Raw genomic sequence first — 15,551 nt, 5'->3', positions numbered from 1 at the left:
AAATTAGAGATGAGCGCACGCATCATAACTGCCATAGCTGAAATAATTTAGAGGTCTTAGAGGTCACATAGAGGTCAGCGATATGGGTGCTTCGTGGGATATCCAGCAAACAGTGAGCACAGGCAACTACTGAGGTATGAATGGAGGAGCACTGTGTTGCTATCCACACACACACACAAACTCGGACACACACACACACACAGACGCACGCACGCACTCGCACAAGCGCACCCACACACACACACACACACACACACACACACACACACACACACACACACACACACACACACACACACACACACACACACACACACACACACTCACACACACACACACACACACACACACACACACACACACACACACACACTCACACACACACACACACACACACAGACACACACACTCACACACACACCCACACACACACTCACACACTCACTCACACACTCACACACACACACACACACACACTCACACACTCACACACTCACACACACACACACACACACACACACACACACACTCACACACTCACACACACACTCACACACACACTGAACCCATGCTTGAAATTAAAGTCATGGTTTAATCCCTCGTCACCAGAAACGGAGGGGTGGCGGGGGGGGGGGGGGGGGGGGGGGGGGGGTTTCTTCATTTGCATACTTACATCCCAAAACCTCCGTCTCCTGCCCCCCCTTTCATCTCCTCTCACATCGCCACGGCGATTCCCCCCACACTAAGCAGCCGTGGCGGCGGCTAACGGTGCGCTAGCTCAATCAGCCTAATTACTGTCAGGTGCCGCGCGGCTCGCGGCTTGAGTGTGACCGCAGATTATTCGCGGGGGGGGGGCGCGCGTGTTCTCTCTAGCGGTTATCTCATTTAGCCCTCGCGCCACGGAAACCAGCGGGCCGCCCCCCAAACCCCACCTCCCGAGCCCTGAAGCCCTCGCTCTGAAAAGGGGGAGAGGGGAGGTGTTCTTCCCAGCGACTACACCATGAGAGGGTGAGAGTCTACGGACCTCCCCTCCCAAGCTATTTTTTTTCCCCTGAAAAGGACGATATCAAAACGTCACAACTTTTTAGAATCTTTTAGTCTGCCTAGATTCTTACCAAGTAATAAACTAAATCAGTTTACATTAAAAAAAAAAGAAAAAAAAGAAATTGCCAATGAAAACATCCAGCGATATTTTCAATGCTCTGTATTAAAGAAAATAACTGCCGGATTAAAATTTTAATATGATAATGAGGGAATATACTAATGAGCGCACAGATACATCATTCTGAGAACTGCAACATCCCGTGGAAGAACACCCCGAACCCCCCAGGGTCTACCCCACAGCACATTCCCACACAAACCAAGGCCAACCAAAGCAATGGAGTCCGTATCGTAAATGAGCGTTGCCTACGGTGACCAAACCCATCCCCCCCCCCCCCCCCCGCGCCCGCCCCGTTACTTACGTCGATGACGTGCGCGGGGCGGGGCGGGGAGGTGGCGGCGGAGGCGGGGGCGTTGGCGGCGTGCTTGTTTCCCGCCTTCAGCGCGGCGTCCCGTCGGGCCTGCTCCAGGAGAAGCCTGGCCCTTTCCTTCAGCTCCTCCTGCCGAGACTGCACCTTCTGTGGGGGGGGGGGACAGGAGCGGAGATGGGTTATACACCACTACAACCAAACCTGAGACTGCACCTTCTGTGGGGGGGGGACAGGAGCAGAGACGGGTTATACACCACCACAACCGAACCCGAGACTGCACCTTCTGTGGGGGGGGGGGGGGGGGACGGGTTAGGGGGTCTGTTTATACCACCACAACCGAACCCGAGGAACAGAACAAAGAATATTCAGACCGAGGGTCCACTGGCACACCTTCAAGGTCAGGAGGTAGCTCCTGAGGGGTTAACCCGAAACCCGAAAGAAAAAATTGAACGTCTTCATGATGATGTCTTCAATTTGTGTTGCTGCTGACTACCTTCCACTTTACCGTGGTAAGAGCCCTTTCAATAGAAGATCAGCCCTGCCTGGTAACAGCCCATTTTGGTAGCCTCAGAAGACCAAACTCACCATGGTAAGAACCCATTTCGGTAGCCCCTCAAAACAGGGCCACAGACACCACCTTAGACACCAGCTTAGTCTCACCAAAACACCCTTTACCTGACCATTATACTCTTTAAGCAAGAATATGTAACATAGAGAAATATGAAAAACTTGATCACTGTTTCCTCTTGCTTCTAAAAGACAAGTATCTGAAAAACTTTTTCCAATGGTAAGTATTTCTGAAACCCTTCTGAGCTTACATCACTCATACTGGGGATCTTCGATAGTACCCACCTTCTCCTCTGGAGCGTTCGATCTCTGCACAGCCGACGGTTGCTGCAAAACACAAAGGACAGCTTTAAAAGGAGCTTCTGCAAGCATCCGATATGGCATTTTAACATTAATACTTAGCATCCATCGCTGATGTTTCTACACGCGGAATAAAAAGGCTTTAAACCGTCAGAAAGCAGTTTTTCCCCATTATTAGGGCCCAACGAGCAGCGGGTTTATGACTATCAGCTTTCTCGTGTGTTATGACAACACAGACAACCTCCCCTCCAGCAGCCGATGCTATCGGTCCACACATCGACAGTAATCCACGGACAAGGACAGGCCCGTCTAGCAGGTAGAGAGAATTAAAAAAAAAAAAAACGGAATAAAATCTCTGCCTTGGATTTCGGACACGGCACACTGGCTCCGCGTCTGGCTGGCGTGCTACCGCTGCTACGCTTTCCAAATTGGACAAATAAAACCACAAAAAAAAAATGAAAATAAAAAATCAATTTTGCAGAATCGCTGTTGCGAGTCACAAATCCTAAATGCTTCGCTGATAAACTTCAGACATGGAAATTCTCCCGTAAGGCATGCCAGAATATTCCACACATCCAGGTGTGCGTGTGTGTGTGTGTGTGTGCCAAGCAATGCTGTCAGAGCAACTAACAAAAACAAAATGGCTGCCATTCTGTCTATTAACCTTAAACAGGCACCTATTTTTTTCCCCACAGATGAATAGGCTGTATTCTATGTAAATCAAAATTTCATACTTGGTGGGAGAATCATTCTGATCACAGTTGAGAGCATAGCCTACAGAGCACTACTCAGATATGCAACTTTAACTGATTAATCAGTTGTGATTTTTTTTAAACTGATTAATCGGATGTGATTTTTTACTGATTAATCAGATGTGATATTCATCAGGAAATTCAGATTTTCATCACGTGTCCCTGGGTACTGCAAGTAGTTGGCTTTATTGCTGAACAACCCTGTTGTCAAGTGCTCTTAATGTGTCCTCAGCTCTGCAGAGGAGGTGTGTGGGTACCTGCACGTGCTTGGGGGGCGTGGCCACATCCACGTGGTTGTGACGGACAGCGGCGTCGGGGGCGGAGTCAGACTCGAAGTTCCGCAGGCTGGCCCTCTTCTTCTTGATGAGGTCGGCGTCCCGATTGTAAGAGAAGCCCAGCTTGTGGGGCGGTAAGGACCCCCCTTTGTGCGAGGGAGATCCAGGGTCCGCCCCCACGACCACGCCCTTTCCCTCCAGCTGTCCCGCCCCTGGGCCCGCCCTCTCGCTGCGGCCGGTAGATTGGGGGACCCCGCCCTCCTGTTCCCCTCTCCCCGGTGCCGCCCTCGGCAACCCGTCGGCGAAGTCCTGAGCGTTCACCTTGAGCAGCGTCCGCTTGACGGGCGCCGGCCGCGACTGCGCCGAATCGGCACCGCCGGCCCCGCCCCCACCGACCGGGGACCTCGGCGTCGGCCGCGGCGCTGGGTCAGAGGTCAAACTGTTCGACGGCGGCAGGGGCGACGGCGACCCCTGGCCGACGCCAGAGGAGAGGGGGGGTTGGGCCGGAACCCGGCCAATCGGGGGCTCCGCTACGGCAGAGGCGGCGACCGAAACGGCGGGAGGTCTACCGCACGGCTCCGCCTCCTCCTCCTCCTCCTGTTCGTGCGGCCCGGCCTCTCCCGGCCGGCTCGCCCCGTTGGCCACCGCGGCGGCGGCAGGCTCCGCCCCCTCCCCCGCCTCCGGCTCCGCCTCCCGGTGCACGTCGTTGACCTCGGCGTAGAACTTGTCCTGGGCCACGGAGCCGTTGGTGTCGGTCTCGAAGTCGCCCACCTTGTAGGTGCTGCGGCCGCTGTTGGCCTCGATCTGCACCACGCTCAGCTCCTCCCCGCTGAAGTGGGCGCGCACCTGGTACAGGTACGTCATCACCGTCAGCTTGTCCGGGATGGCCAGCAGCACCATGTCCGCCGGCTCCAGCAGCCGCGAGATGCCCAGGCTGGCGAAGCCGTCGTACGCCTGGGGGCGGGGGGGAGGAAGAGGGAGGAAGAGGAGGAGACGCCGTTTTACCGCCAGCAAACACCCGACGCCTTCTCCTTACACTTATATATTTAGTGTTTATTTTCTAGAGACTGACACACATTGACATTAAATACAAACCTTCTGCCCAATGAGTGCAGACAAACCATAATCAATGTTTTCCTCCAATCAGCAGTCTAAGTGTAACTATCCAAGTGACCGTGAATCTGGGTTTATCCTGAGTCTCCCAGATTGCACCAAATGTTCCTTTTAACTGGACAGGGACCCAACCCCACCCCACCCTGGTAAGGGGCATCTCAGGACCCGGTGGCCAGGACGTAGGGACACAGGTTTAGACAGGAGGAGCCTGGGGGGGTACTAGAGCCAGCTGTGTCGGACTGAATCGGAAATAGAGGGGGGGAATAAATAGAAATCAGGAATCACTGGGAGGTAGAGTGCGGAGACAGGGAATGTCGAGGATGGTTCCCAGAGATAAGGGAGGGCGATGCGAAGAAACGGGGAACCAACCCATTCCGCGCCTTATCGTATCCCATCAACCCCCTCTCTCCTCTCCCTCTCCGCTCTCTGTAATTGCCCTGATTTTTTTATTTTATTTACCCCCCCCACCCCGCCAAGGTAATCAAGGAGGAAGAAAACTCAATCCCAGAGTGTCTGGAGCCACAGTCCGTTTATCTGGTGAAGAGAGAATTTGAGGGGGAACGGCTCCCTCTCCCCTGGCTCCCCCTGGCCCCCCCTGCCCCCCCCCCACCCCGGTATCATGGCTTGTATCTGCAGCCGGCTGATAGCATCCGTAATTCCAACCTGTTGACGAAGCCCGCCGCCGAGCGTCGTCTCGGGGGCCTGACATTTCGGATACGGCTGGTTTATCAAGTTTCTTTCCCCAATACCACACCCCCCCCCCCAACCCCTCACCCTGCACAACCCCCCCCCCCCCTCCACTCCTGTCCCCTCCACCACCGGAATAATCGAGGTGAGCTGATTCTCAATTTACAATTAATTACAACTATTTTTTCCCCCCTCCCACCTTATTTCATCCTCCTTCACACACATTTCTTCTTTTTTCTCTTCTTCTTTTTTCTCTTCTTCTTTTCTCAAAGCTCAGCTTTCAAGGCTCTAACAATGGGCTCGGGGAACGAGAGAATCGCACGGGGCCAAACGTAAAAGGAGGAAGAGCGGCGGGGGGGGGGGGAGGAGGAAGAGGAAGAAAGAGAGGAGTGTGCAGTTACAGCGTTTCGTTTTTAAAAAAGGTTTCCTTTCCTCCCCCTCTCCTTTCCGAAAACGGCTTTTTTTTTGGAAGGGCCTGAAGCGGGAGGTTCGGTGCGGGACGCCCCCCTGATTGTGTTCCTCACACTCGCCAAACGCGGCATTGTTCCCGTCGCATTGAGGGCGCTGTCCCAAAGACAGCGACAAGCAGCTCTCTCAAAGGCACGGGCGGCGAGGGGGGGCGCTTTAGGGTGCTCATTTCAACACATACAGTGTGCAGCTTCACTTCTGGATGTCGGCTGGGCTGACATGCGCTACCCCCCCACCCCCCACCCCCCTTTTCCCATTTTTGACACATACGTTTCCAAGAAGAGCATTCGGCTTAAACAGATTACCGACATCTAGGGGCCGGATTTACTCAAGGCGGGCACGCGTGCGAGGGGGGTTTTGCTCGCGTTGCATCTGTACCTTGACCAGTCAAATCAGTAGATAAATCACCGGTATTTTCTGGAGCCACCAGGCTAGAGCCCTCGGTGAATATGGGCTTATGTCTGACGACATCCGCTGCCGGTTGCCAGATTTGGTTCGGTTTCCCCCGTGCGACGTTCGCGATGAACTGTAAGGTTCACGTTCGGGCGGAACAGAGGGGTTTCTGTGCCCCGCCTCCTCCTCACCTGCACAGGTGAGACCTGGGAAGCACTCTGTGAGGAGGGGCATTGTGTGCGTTTTGACCTGAGAAGCCAGCTCTGAAAAGTGCTCCCTCAGAGTGATTGACATCTGTCAGCCGCTGTCACTCAGCAGCTGTGCCACAGGCTACGGGTCTGGACATTTCCTAATTATCCTGAACAGTAATACACTCTCATAGATCAGATATCCTGGGAAATGACCTCTTCCACATCTCCTCCTCACACACACACACAAACACACATGCATGCACACACACACACACACAGACACACACACAGAAACGTGCACACACACACACAAACCCACACTTCTAATTCTACGATGATGGATAGTTTAGGTTTACACCGTACAACCGGTACATCTGGAAATACTCCATTATGAATTGAACCCTGTTGAATTGATTTTCCAAATCTATAAGAGTGTATTTTCAACTGAATCTGAGATCATGATTAAAAATCACTATCACAGTGGAAGCTATGTGAGGGGGGGGGAATCGCCGCGGATGACCAGGCCACTGCCCCCCCCCCCTCCTCACCACCGCCCCACCCGGCTCCCCTAAGAGGGCAAACCCTTAACCTTTCCTGCCCCCTCAGCAGTCACCTGTGACTGGCTCTTAACCAGCCTCCCAGTTTACCAGCGGGGGTGGGGGGAGGGGGGGGCGTCCGTCACTCAAGCACGGCATTGTGGCTTAATTGGGGAGGAGGGGCAGGAAGGAGGGGGGTAGACTGACGGGACGGGCGCTGCATCTGCACGGGCCTTTCTGCGAGGGACCATTGTTCCCCCAAACCGGGTTTGGCTTTTGGGGGTGCTGGGGTGGGGGGGGGGGGGGGGGGGGGGGGGGGGCGGGGGGGCGGATGGGGGGTTACCAGACTGAGGAAACAAACCCACAGGAAGGAAGACCTCCGACAGGGCGTGTGGCTTTCTGTCCTGGGGGGGTGGGTGGGGGGGTGAAAGTGACGATGACAGAGGACATAGAACTTGGTGGGGGGGGGGGGCACAATGGACAATACACTGCCTTTCGTCAAGGGGGGCACATTTTAGCATTTTATAGTTTTTTGGTGCTGCTTTTATTTATTTTTTTTTAATCCATTGTCTTTATTACTTATTTGACACTGAAATCAATGAATTGTCTCCATTTTGAACAGCCTTGTTTTCACATCTGTTTAAATGTATCCAGTGTCTATTGGTACTCATTTCAGTTGATCAAGTCAAAGGTATTGGGACAGGGAGAGAGAGAGGGAGAGATAACACGCACTGCTCCTCACCTTCTTGTTGTTTTCTTTGATATCCTGAGGATTGAGGGTCTTGTAATCACTGTGTGGGGAAAAACAAAACAGGAAGTGTCACAAATTGTTTTTTGAAAAACACGCCCAGACATGCAAATAAATACGAAAAAAAAACACAAATTTCATTTAAATTCAATGACATTTATTGATGAACATGAACTTTGACAAAGCGATTTTTGCGATGTGCAGTTACACAGCTGCGTGATCACCGAAACGCAGAGCGGGAAAATATGAAACAACGGTAAACTTTCGTCCCAAAAACAGAAGTTCACTGCGTTTGGAGGCGAGGGCGAGTGGCCCTCTCTCCCGCACACACGCGTAGAGAGACCCACACGCGTGTGTGTGCGGTAGAGAGACCCACACGCGTGTGTGTGCGGTAGAGAAGCCCACACGCGTGTGTGTGCGGTAGAGAGGCCCACACGCGTGTGTGTGCGGTAGAGAGACCCACACGCGTGTGTGTGCGGTAGAGAGACCCACACGCGTGTGTGTGCAGTAGAGAGGGCCACACGCGTGTGTGTGCAGTAGAGAGACCCACACGCGTGTGTGTGCGGTAGAGAGACCCACACACGCGTGTGTGCGGTAGAGAGGCCCACACGCGCGTGTGTGCGGGAGCGTGTCCGCGCGGCGTCTCCCGTACTCACAGCAGGTCGGGTCTGAAGCGGTGCAGCAGGGCGCAGAAGGCCAGGCCGTTCCTCCAGGACGTGGTGAAGTTGGTGATCTTCACGCCCCGGTAGCTCTTGGTCACCTCCCGGCACCAGACCAGCAGGGACTGCGTGGCGTTGGGCCTCTTCCCCATCAGAGGGCTGGGGATGGGGCTCGCCTGGGGGGGGGGGAACAAAAACCACCAAATTAAATCACCAAAAACCGCAAAAAATCACCAAAAACCAGCATAAAAATCACCAAACTGTACCACTCTGGTCATTCGCCTCTGCTGGCTCCCAATAATCTGGCTATTACCGCGTTTACAATCTCCAGAGCAAGCTTATTAACTCACCCAACTACAGAATGAAATACAGACCTGAGGGTTCCCTCTCCCCCCCCCTGCCCCCCCGCCAACCCCCAAGAAATTCAAACAATAGTCCCAAAATTGTGTTCTAATAGTAATTAATTAATTTGAACTGTGAAACCGCCTTCGTTTATAGAGAGGGGAAAAAAATCATAATTCCAATACTGAGATCCGAGAACAATTGAATACATTTCTTTATCTGAGGTAATTAGCGGAAGGACAATCTGAGAGGCTGCTGAACCCTAATAAAGGAAGAGGGCCAGCCTGGAGGGTACGTTTTTATTTAATCTGGACAAAAGAGGGGTTCAAACCGCGGATGAGCAGAGCCTTTTTTACGAGAGCGTAAAGCACACAACGCACGCTTTCCCTAATGGGGGGGGGGGGTCAAACGTTAAACCCCAGAGCACCGCCACGGATAACGTCGACGCGGTATTAACCATCCCCGGCTTTCTGAGGGCTTATCGGGAGCGGAGTTAGCGTGAGCGGGCGGGCGGGCGAGCGAGCGTCCCGGAGCAGAGCGGAGCTCTTAGGCCCGCTAGAGCCCCAGGAGCGGCCCGCCGGGGACCGGGGGAACGTCGGAACCGGGGAAGGGGGGTGGGGGGGATTCCTCGCCGTGACCTCGTCCCGGCACAAGACGTCCGAGCGCGGGGGGGCTAATTAGCGCTTTTAATTGAAAAGGCCCGTGTACACAAACGCGGTACATATCGGTGCGTTTCAAACGGTCGAACCGGCGACGGGAGAGAGGCGTAGCCACGCGACCGTCCCGACCGTGGCCTCGGGGGGCGACGGGTTTTTTTTGAGGTGCGCCCCGAGAGACCGCCAGCTCTCGGTCAGCTTCCTCCTCCACCGTCTCTAAAAAGTACGGGTCGCACCTACAGCCCTGTGACAAAGGGCGCCCCCTGCAGGCCGGTCCTCGGCGGCGGCCAAGCAGTTTAACTGATTGGGGGGGGGGGGAGCCACGGAGCTGGCCAATCGGAATCTGCTGCAGCCTAACGTCGCCCCCTGCAGGCTGGTCCTCGTCAAGCGGTTTAACCGACAAGGGGGGGGGGGGGGGGGGGCGTGGAGCTGGGGTGGGGTCAGACGAGGGATCGGGACGCCCCGGCGACAGAGATGACAGATGAAAGTGGGGAAGAACAATGCGATGCGCTCTCTCTCTCTCTCGTTCTCTATATGGTAACGAGTTTAGCCTGACTGCTGGGTTTCTCACATTTCTCCTGTCAGCTGCTATAACATGCGGAGGAGCACTTCATAAGCACTGCACCCTGCTCAGCAATGTTCAATTCTGACACCTCAGCGCTGCACCTGCACTGTGGCCAGCCAGACAGACAGGCCGGGGGACAGGGCAGAGGGGCGGGACTACAGACTCCAGCGGAGACGCACATAACATCCCAATTTCCTGTGACCAGAACAGCTCTTTTTACTTCAGTCCATGTTCCAGATTTGGGAGGGTTTCCACATTTTTCTCAGCATGGTTATCCAGCCAACTCTGTAATCCTGTGGGGAATTTCACGAAGCAGGTTTGAGGAGTAAGCTGGATAACTGCCCCAAATAAAACCAGGAAAAGCTCTTTTTACTTCAGTCCATGTTCCAGATTTGGGAGGGTTTCCGGGACGTCCCATAGACCCAGCTATGCTCCTCCTGTCCGACTGCAACGTGTGGTCTAGCTCCTCCAATAACAGTACAGTATGCTGTCATCCTCCTATCAGAGTGCAGCATGAGGCCTAGCTCCTCCAATGAGACTACAGTATGCGGTCTACCTCCTCCAATGAGAGTACAGTATGCTGTCTACCTCCTCCAATGAGAGTACAGTATGCTGCCATGCTCCTCCTATCAGAGCGGAGTATGTGATTTAGCTCCTCCAATGAGAGTACAGTACGCTGTCATGCTCCTCCTATCAGAGCGGAGCATGTGCTCCAGCTCCTCCAATGAGAGTACAGTATGCTGTCTACCTCCTCCAATGAGAGGACCGTATGCTGCCATGCTCCTCCTATCAGAGCGGAGTATGTGCTCCAGCTCCTCCAATGAGAGTACAGTATGCTGTCTACCTCCTCCAATGAGAGCACAGTATGCTGCCACGCTCCTCCTCCGAGACTCCCGGGCACACCCCCAGGGGCGGACCTTTTCTTTCAAGTGACATCAGAAGGTGACTAAACTAATTTCAGAGCGGTGATTACTGTGGATTAGCGGGCCGCTGCCATTAAGGCAATTAGAGGACGGCGCGCTTTTAAAAAAAAACTGCTAACGCGCCGCAGGCGAGGAGACGTCGGCGTTTTGTCTGAACGCGCTGGCGTGCGGGAGCAGAGTGAGGACTGAATCGTTTCAGCCTTCCGAACACCAGAGACTCTTCAAAGCGGTGGGGAATTCAGCAATCAGAAATATTTGCCCTACTCGACTGATACTAGTGCAGGAGTTGCTCTTGAAACCTGAAGGTCGCAGGTTCGATTCCCCCGGTGGGACACTGCCGTTGTGCCCTTGAGCAAGGTGCTTAACCTGCATTGCTCCAGTACATATCCAGCAGTATAACTGGATGCGATGTAAGTCGCTCTGGATAAGAGCGTCTGCTAAATGCCTGTAAACTAAACATGACACATCTGCTTGATCGTCACAATTAACTTTTATGATCAATTATCTTTAAATGTTATCATAAAACCGTCCCGCAAGCTGAAACAAGTATGTTGCAGGCATACACAGCCCACATTTTATTTATTCTTGGAAAATGACTGTTGATGAATTTCAGCATCTCACGGATTTATCCTTAGCAAACGATTTAGGATCTTAAAAAAATCAAATAAAATCTCCCTCTGCTTCACACAGGACTCGGCACGTACCAGACACGGCCCACGCTCGCAAAAACTTGATACTTCCAAATAAATTTTTAAAAAACTTTATTAGAAAACCGGCACATTTCACAATGACATTTGATTATAAATCATTCTATCAGGTTCCCTTCGACAGACGGTGAGAAATGTGTCACTGCACAGGAGATGGGAGTTCCACGCCCTGGCAGCTAGCCTGTCTGGTTAGCCAGGGAGCAGCTATCGAGCCAGGGCAGCACTGGGGGCGAGGGTGGGGTCCACACCCTAGCGCACCCTCCAAAAATCAGAGCCAGTCAAAGGAATGGTGTGAAAAAAAATGTGAAAAATACGCTTGGGGGGGGGGAGAGACTGTGACTGGAGGAAGTGCACAGATTTCAGTCCTCAGGTGTGATAAGTGTGCAGCTGCTGTACCTTTGAAACGCAGCATTTAAAGATGAAACGCTGAGGTAAAAATGCAGCTGTATGTAAAAATGTAAACGGCTGCAGTCGGACGGGATGAGCGTGCTGCCTGCTAATCGACGGAAATTTAAACATTCCTCATCGGTGCCTGAAGCCAGGGGAGGCTCAGGTAGAGGGGGAGAGCACGCAACTTTCAGCTTAACACTTTGCGCTGTAGGATCGCAAACATGTGCTCAGAATGTTCTCAAGTGAAATACTTCCAAATGCACGTTCTCAAGTGAACAATAGTAATAATAATAATTCTAATGCTGATGTCACAATCACTGCTGAGTTCTACCACACTGACTTGGAATTTTGGGGATAAAAAAACTACAGTTCAAAGGGTTAACCTGCTGAGTTTTCACACAAATGGCGGTAAGACTCAGTAAAGCTGCAGTAGAAATCCCAGCGGACAAAAAAATCACTTCCATAACGGCTTCAGCTCATGTCTGGGCCCGTACGCGAGGACTTTGCCAACTCACACGGCACAGCGTAAATAAACATGTATATATATATTAAACTCTAAAAACAAACGCAGTTCGTCAGAACGTCTTCAATAGACTTCCACACCCAGTGAGTGTTGCCTGCCACAGTCTCCCCTCAGGGGCATCCGAGGGAATTTTGAAACTGCATAACCTCAAAGCGTCAGCGCGGCTGAATTCCTCTTTAAAGGGAACAGGAAGAACGGAAGCGTTCCACTGAACTTCGTCCAGAGCGACTCGTGCACACAGCATTCTCACGCGCAGTCCATTCACACCGCTGGATTATTTAGTTTATCTGTTTTTATTAAGTGGAGTATTTCGGGTTTAAGGACCTCGCTGAAAGGCAGGAAGGGCAACACTGGAGCTCGGAATCCCTCACGCAGCCTGTGTGTGTGCGTTACGAGCCGAGTTCCCCAATCACAACGCGGCCCCTTCTGCCCATGTCAAAAGATGTCAGCCTCGAGGGGGGGGGGGGTGTCGACGACTCCCTCGACTCTTCAAAAAAGTGGTAATCCACTCTGCGCTCTTGGGACACGACACTCAAAAATTCGCTAATGTACCCCACCACCCCCCCCCCACCCCCCACCCCCGTAGTATTGGCAAGACAAATCAAAGAAAGACGTCAATTACAACCCGCCCCCCCCCTCTATTCCGTCCCAGTTCAAATGTGAAAGTTAACTGTCAGCTCCTGACAGACGGGGCCGTAAAGCTGTCGTCGGCTACACGGTGTGTACAGCCGCACGCCGGAATTTAACTCCGACTGAACTCTCAGCCGCTACATCACACACCTCTGGAGGAGAGAAAAAAAAAAAAGACGACAAAAAGACAAAAAAGAAAAGTAATTAGAGCTTCGCTACAAACTTTCAGGCGTTGGCCGTGCCGAAGAAGCCGCGAGCGAGCTGGGGAAATTTAGCGAGCGGAATACGGTCCCAATTAAAAGTTCAATTATGCGCCGGGGGGAGCTCAGCTGGAACAACGGGCGAGACAAAAGGAGCGGGGGCGGCCCGACCGGACGAGCGGCGATAGGCGCTACGGGAACGAATTATCCGACAGGCCCGAGACCTCACGACGTTCCGGATCTTACGTTCTGGAGTAATCCCACACAGGCCCCCACGCAGTCTTTAAAAAAGGGGGGCAACTAAATCCTGCTTAAAAAAAAAATTAAAAAATTAAAAATCAAGGCTCACGCACGCCCGGTCTCTCCTCGGTTAATACCGCTGCTGAAGAGCCATATCGGACCGATAGCGGGTCAGTGCGGCACTTCACCGAGCAGCTTCTACGCGCTTTAAGGGGGACTAAACAAAAAAAACTTTTTTTTTTTTTTTTTTTTTTTTTTAAAGTTGCAAATTGGTTTTCCAGCAGTCGCATCCCTAATGCTCTCTTATTTTGGGTAACGCTTGCTGTAATGTTCCATCGTAAGGAGTTGTGGGACTATAGCGCTGAAGTCGCGGCTTAAGACCGTGAGAGAGGCGGCGGCGGCGGTGGGGGGGGGGGGGGGCCTCGGAGAGAGGGGGTCACAGCCCAAAATCCCGAGCACGCAAAATGAGCTGAGCTCCCCAAAAAGAAAAAAAGGCCCAGGGCGTTCAAAAACCGCAGAGATGGGGCACCTGCTTTTAAAATTCCACCCACAGTTACTGTCCCGGAAACGAACGTGCAAACTCTGTATAAACATTACATTTCCTAAGGGGGGGGGGGGCGGGTAAAGACATTACTTACAATCAGGACAAATTCCCGTAAATCTTTCCTGCTCTGACAACTCAATGAGAATAAAAAGTAGGGTTTAAAAAGGCAAGATTCCCCCCCCAAATCTGCAAGGCATTGATCGCCTTTAAGTGCCGTCTTCAACAAATTAGGGGTGCCTAAGTTCACCCCCTCCATCTGATAAAACCGCGCGTTTATCAATTAATCAGAGATGCACCTGGGAAAACTCATTAAGGATGGGCCCTGCAGGAATTATGCTGTGCTGGGGAATGAACGCCAGGCCGGAATCCGATTGGCCGATTTCGCCGTCGCCCGGACGATCTGCTGGCGCGAGATGCGAGGGAGAGATAAGCCTCAAAGCAATTAGAAGAAAGATAATTACAAAGTGACCCCCCTGTCTTAACGAAGGGGCTGGGGCCAAAAGCGAGGGCGGGGCCCCCCCCGTGGATAAGTCCGGAAACACCCGCCAAGCGCGCGCGGGAGAGAGGCCCAGAGAGACGCGCGGTTCAGCGGCGCTGGTCTTAGCGCTCGTGGGCCCCACCCTGGGGACGGCGGGAACGAGGCCGGGTCTGACGTTTTTCGGCGATCTTTCCTCGCGCCGGTGCGGAACTACGGCTCAGCCGGAGGCCCCCGTCCTGAGGGCCTGCAGGCGGCTGCGTATTGGGGCAGCGGGGAAAGGGACAGAGAGCTGATGGGGAGAATTTAAAATAGAAAAAGAGGGAAAATAACCAAGAGGAGGGTGGGGAGAGGGGGTCCCACGGGTCATCATCGGGGGGCAGGGAGGGATTAGAGCGTGTTTCGGCACACACGCCACGCCACGGCTCCCCCTCACCGCCAGCGGGACGCGCATTCAACACGGCGTCGTCCGTGCAGTCAGCCCACTTCTAATTCATTAACTTTTTATTAAACAATTTAAAAAAAACACACTTCACTGCAGCACAGGTAGAAAACTTTCAGCAGTGTTCCGGTTATTAATAATAATGGATTGCCATCCGCTTGCAAGGTGTGATCTTACACTGAGTAGTTGTAGTGGGGTCCACTTTTCAGCTTTAAAATAACTAGTACGTCAGCCTACACACTTACTAGCAGCCATATGTATACTTCCCAAGTAGTAGTCGAAATAGATAAATAGTTGATAGCAGTTAAAAAGTGTGAAGGCTTGGCTAAAGGTGGCGTATTCAGTGACAAGTGACTTAATTAAGACAGCTGACAAAATGAACCTGTAGGAGTGGGTCCTTAAGAAAACCCCCCAAGTCTTACCACCGCATCAGACGTTATTACTGACACAGATACACACCGACAGACACACTTAGCGGCAGCTCAAAGTCGGAGTCGAGCCTCCAGACACAACTGTGAGAGGAAGAGGAAGGAGGAAGGCCTTTCTCTCAATGGCCCCCTTTAACCACGGGCCAAACACCAAACACGATCGCTTTGATTTAATTAAAATGTGATGGCGACCACTTCAACTGGGCGGGGGGGGTGGGGGGTTTGGGGTTGGGGGGGATCCCGGGCAATATTGATCCTTGGAGAAGAGAGTCTGATGTTGAGAGGGTCTCTCTCTCCCCTGGGTAAGGGAGGCCACACACCTGTG

The 15,551-nt window shown here is 52.8% G+C and overlaps 1 protein-coding gene across 1 annotated transcript in view; it reads right to left on the bottom strand.

Annotated features, from left to right (window-relative positions):
- Window positions 1–881: 881 nt before the first annotated feature.
- LOC118221716 (EH domain-binding protein 1-like) overlaps window positions 882–15,551 on the bottom strand; it is a 31,694-nt gene continuing 17,024 nt past the window's right edge. The window contains exons 9-14 of the mRNA XM_035407019.1: window positions 8,159–8,337; window positions 7,497–7,545; window positions 3,349–4,320; window positions 2,325–2,366; window positions 1,464–1,619; window positions 882–956 (exon numbers count right to left, since the gene is read on the bottom strand). Coding sequence (XP_035262910.1) covers window positions 882–956; window positions 1,464–1,619; window positions 2,325–2,366; window positions 3,349–4,320; window positions 7,497–7,545; window positions 8,159–8,337 — 1,473 coding nt within the window. The remainder of the gene's footprint in view (window positions 957–1,463; window positions 1,620–2,324; window positions 2,367–3,348; window positions 4,321–7,496; window positions 7,546–8,158; window positions 8,338–15,551) is intronic.

Source organism: Anguilla anguilla, chromosome 2, assembly GCF_013347855.1.
Source record: "Anguilla anguilla isolate fAngAng1 chromosome 2, fAngAng1.pri, whole genome shotgun sequence".
Lineage (NCBI taxonomy): Eukaryota > Metazoa > Chordata > Actinopteri > Anguilliformes > Anguillidae > Anguilla > Anguilla anguilla.
This window is presented reverse-complemented; position numbering and strand designations above follow the sequence as displayed.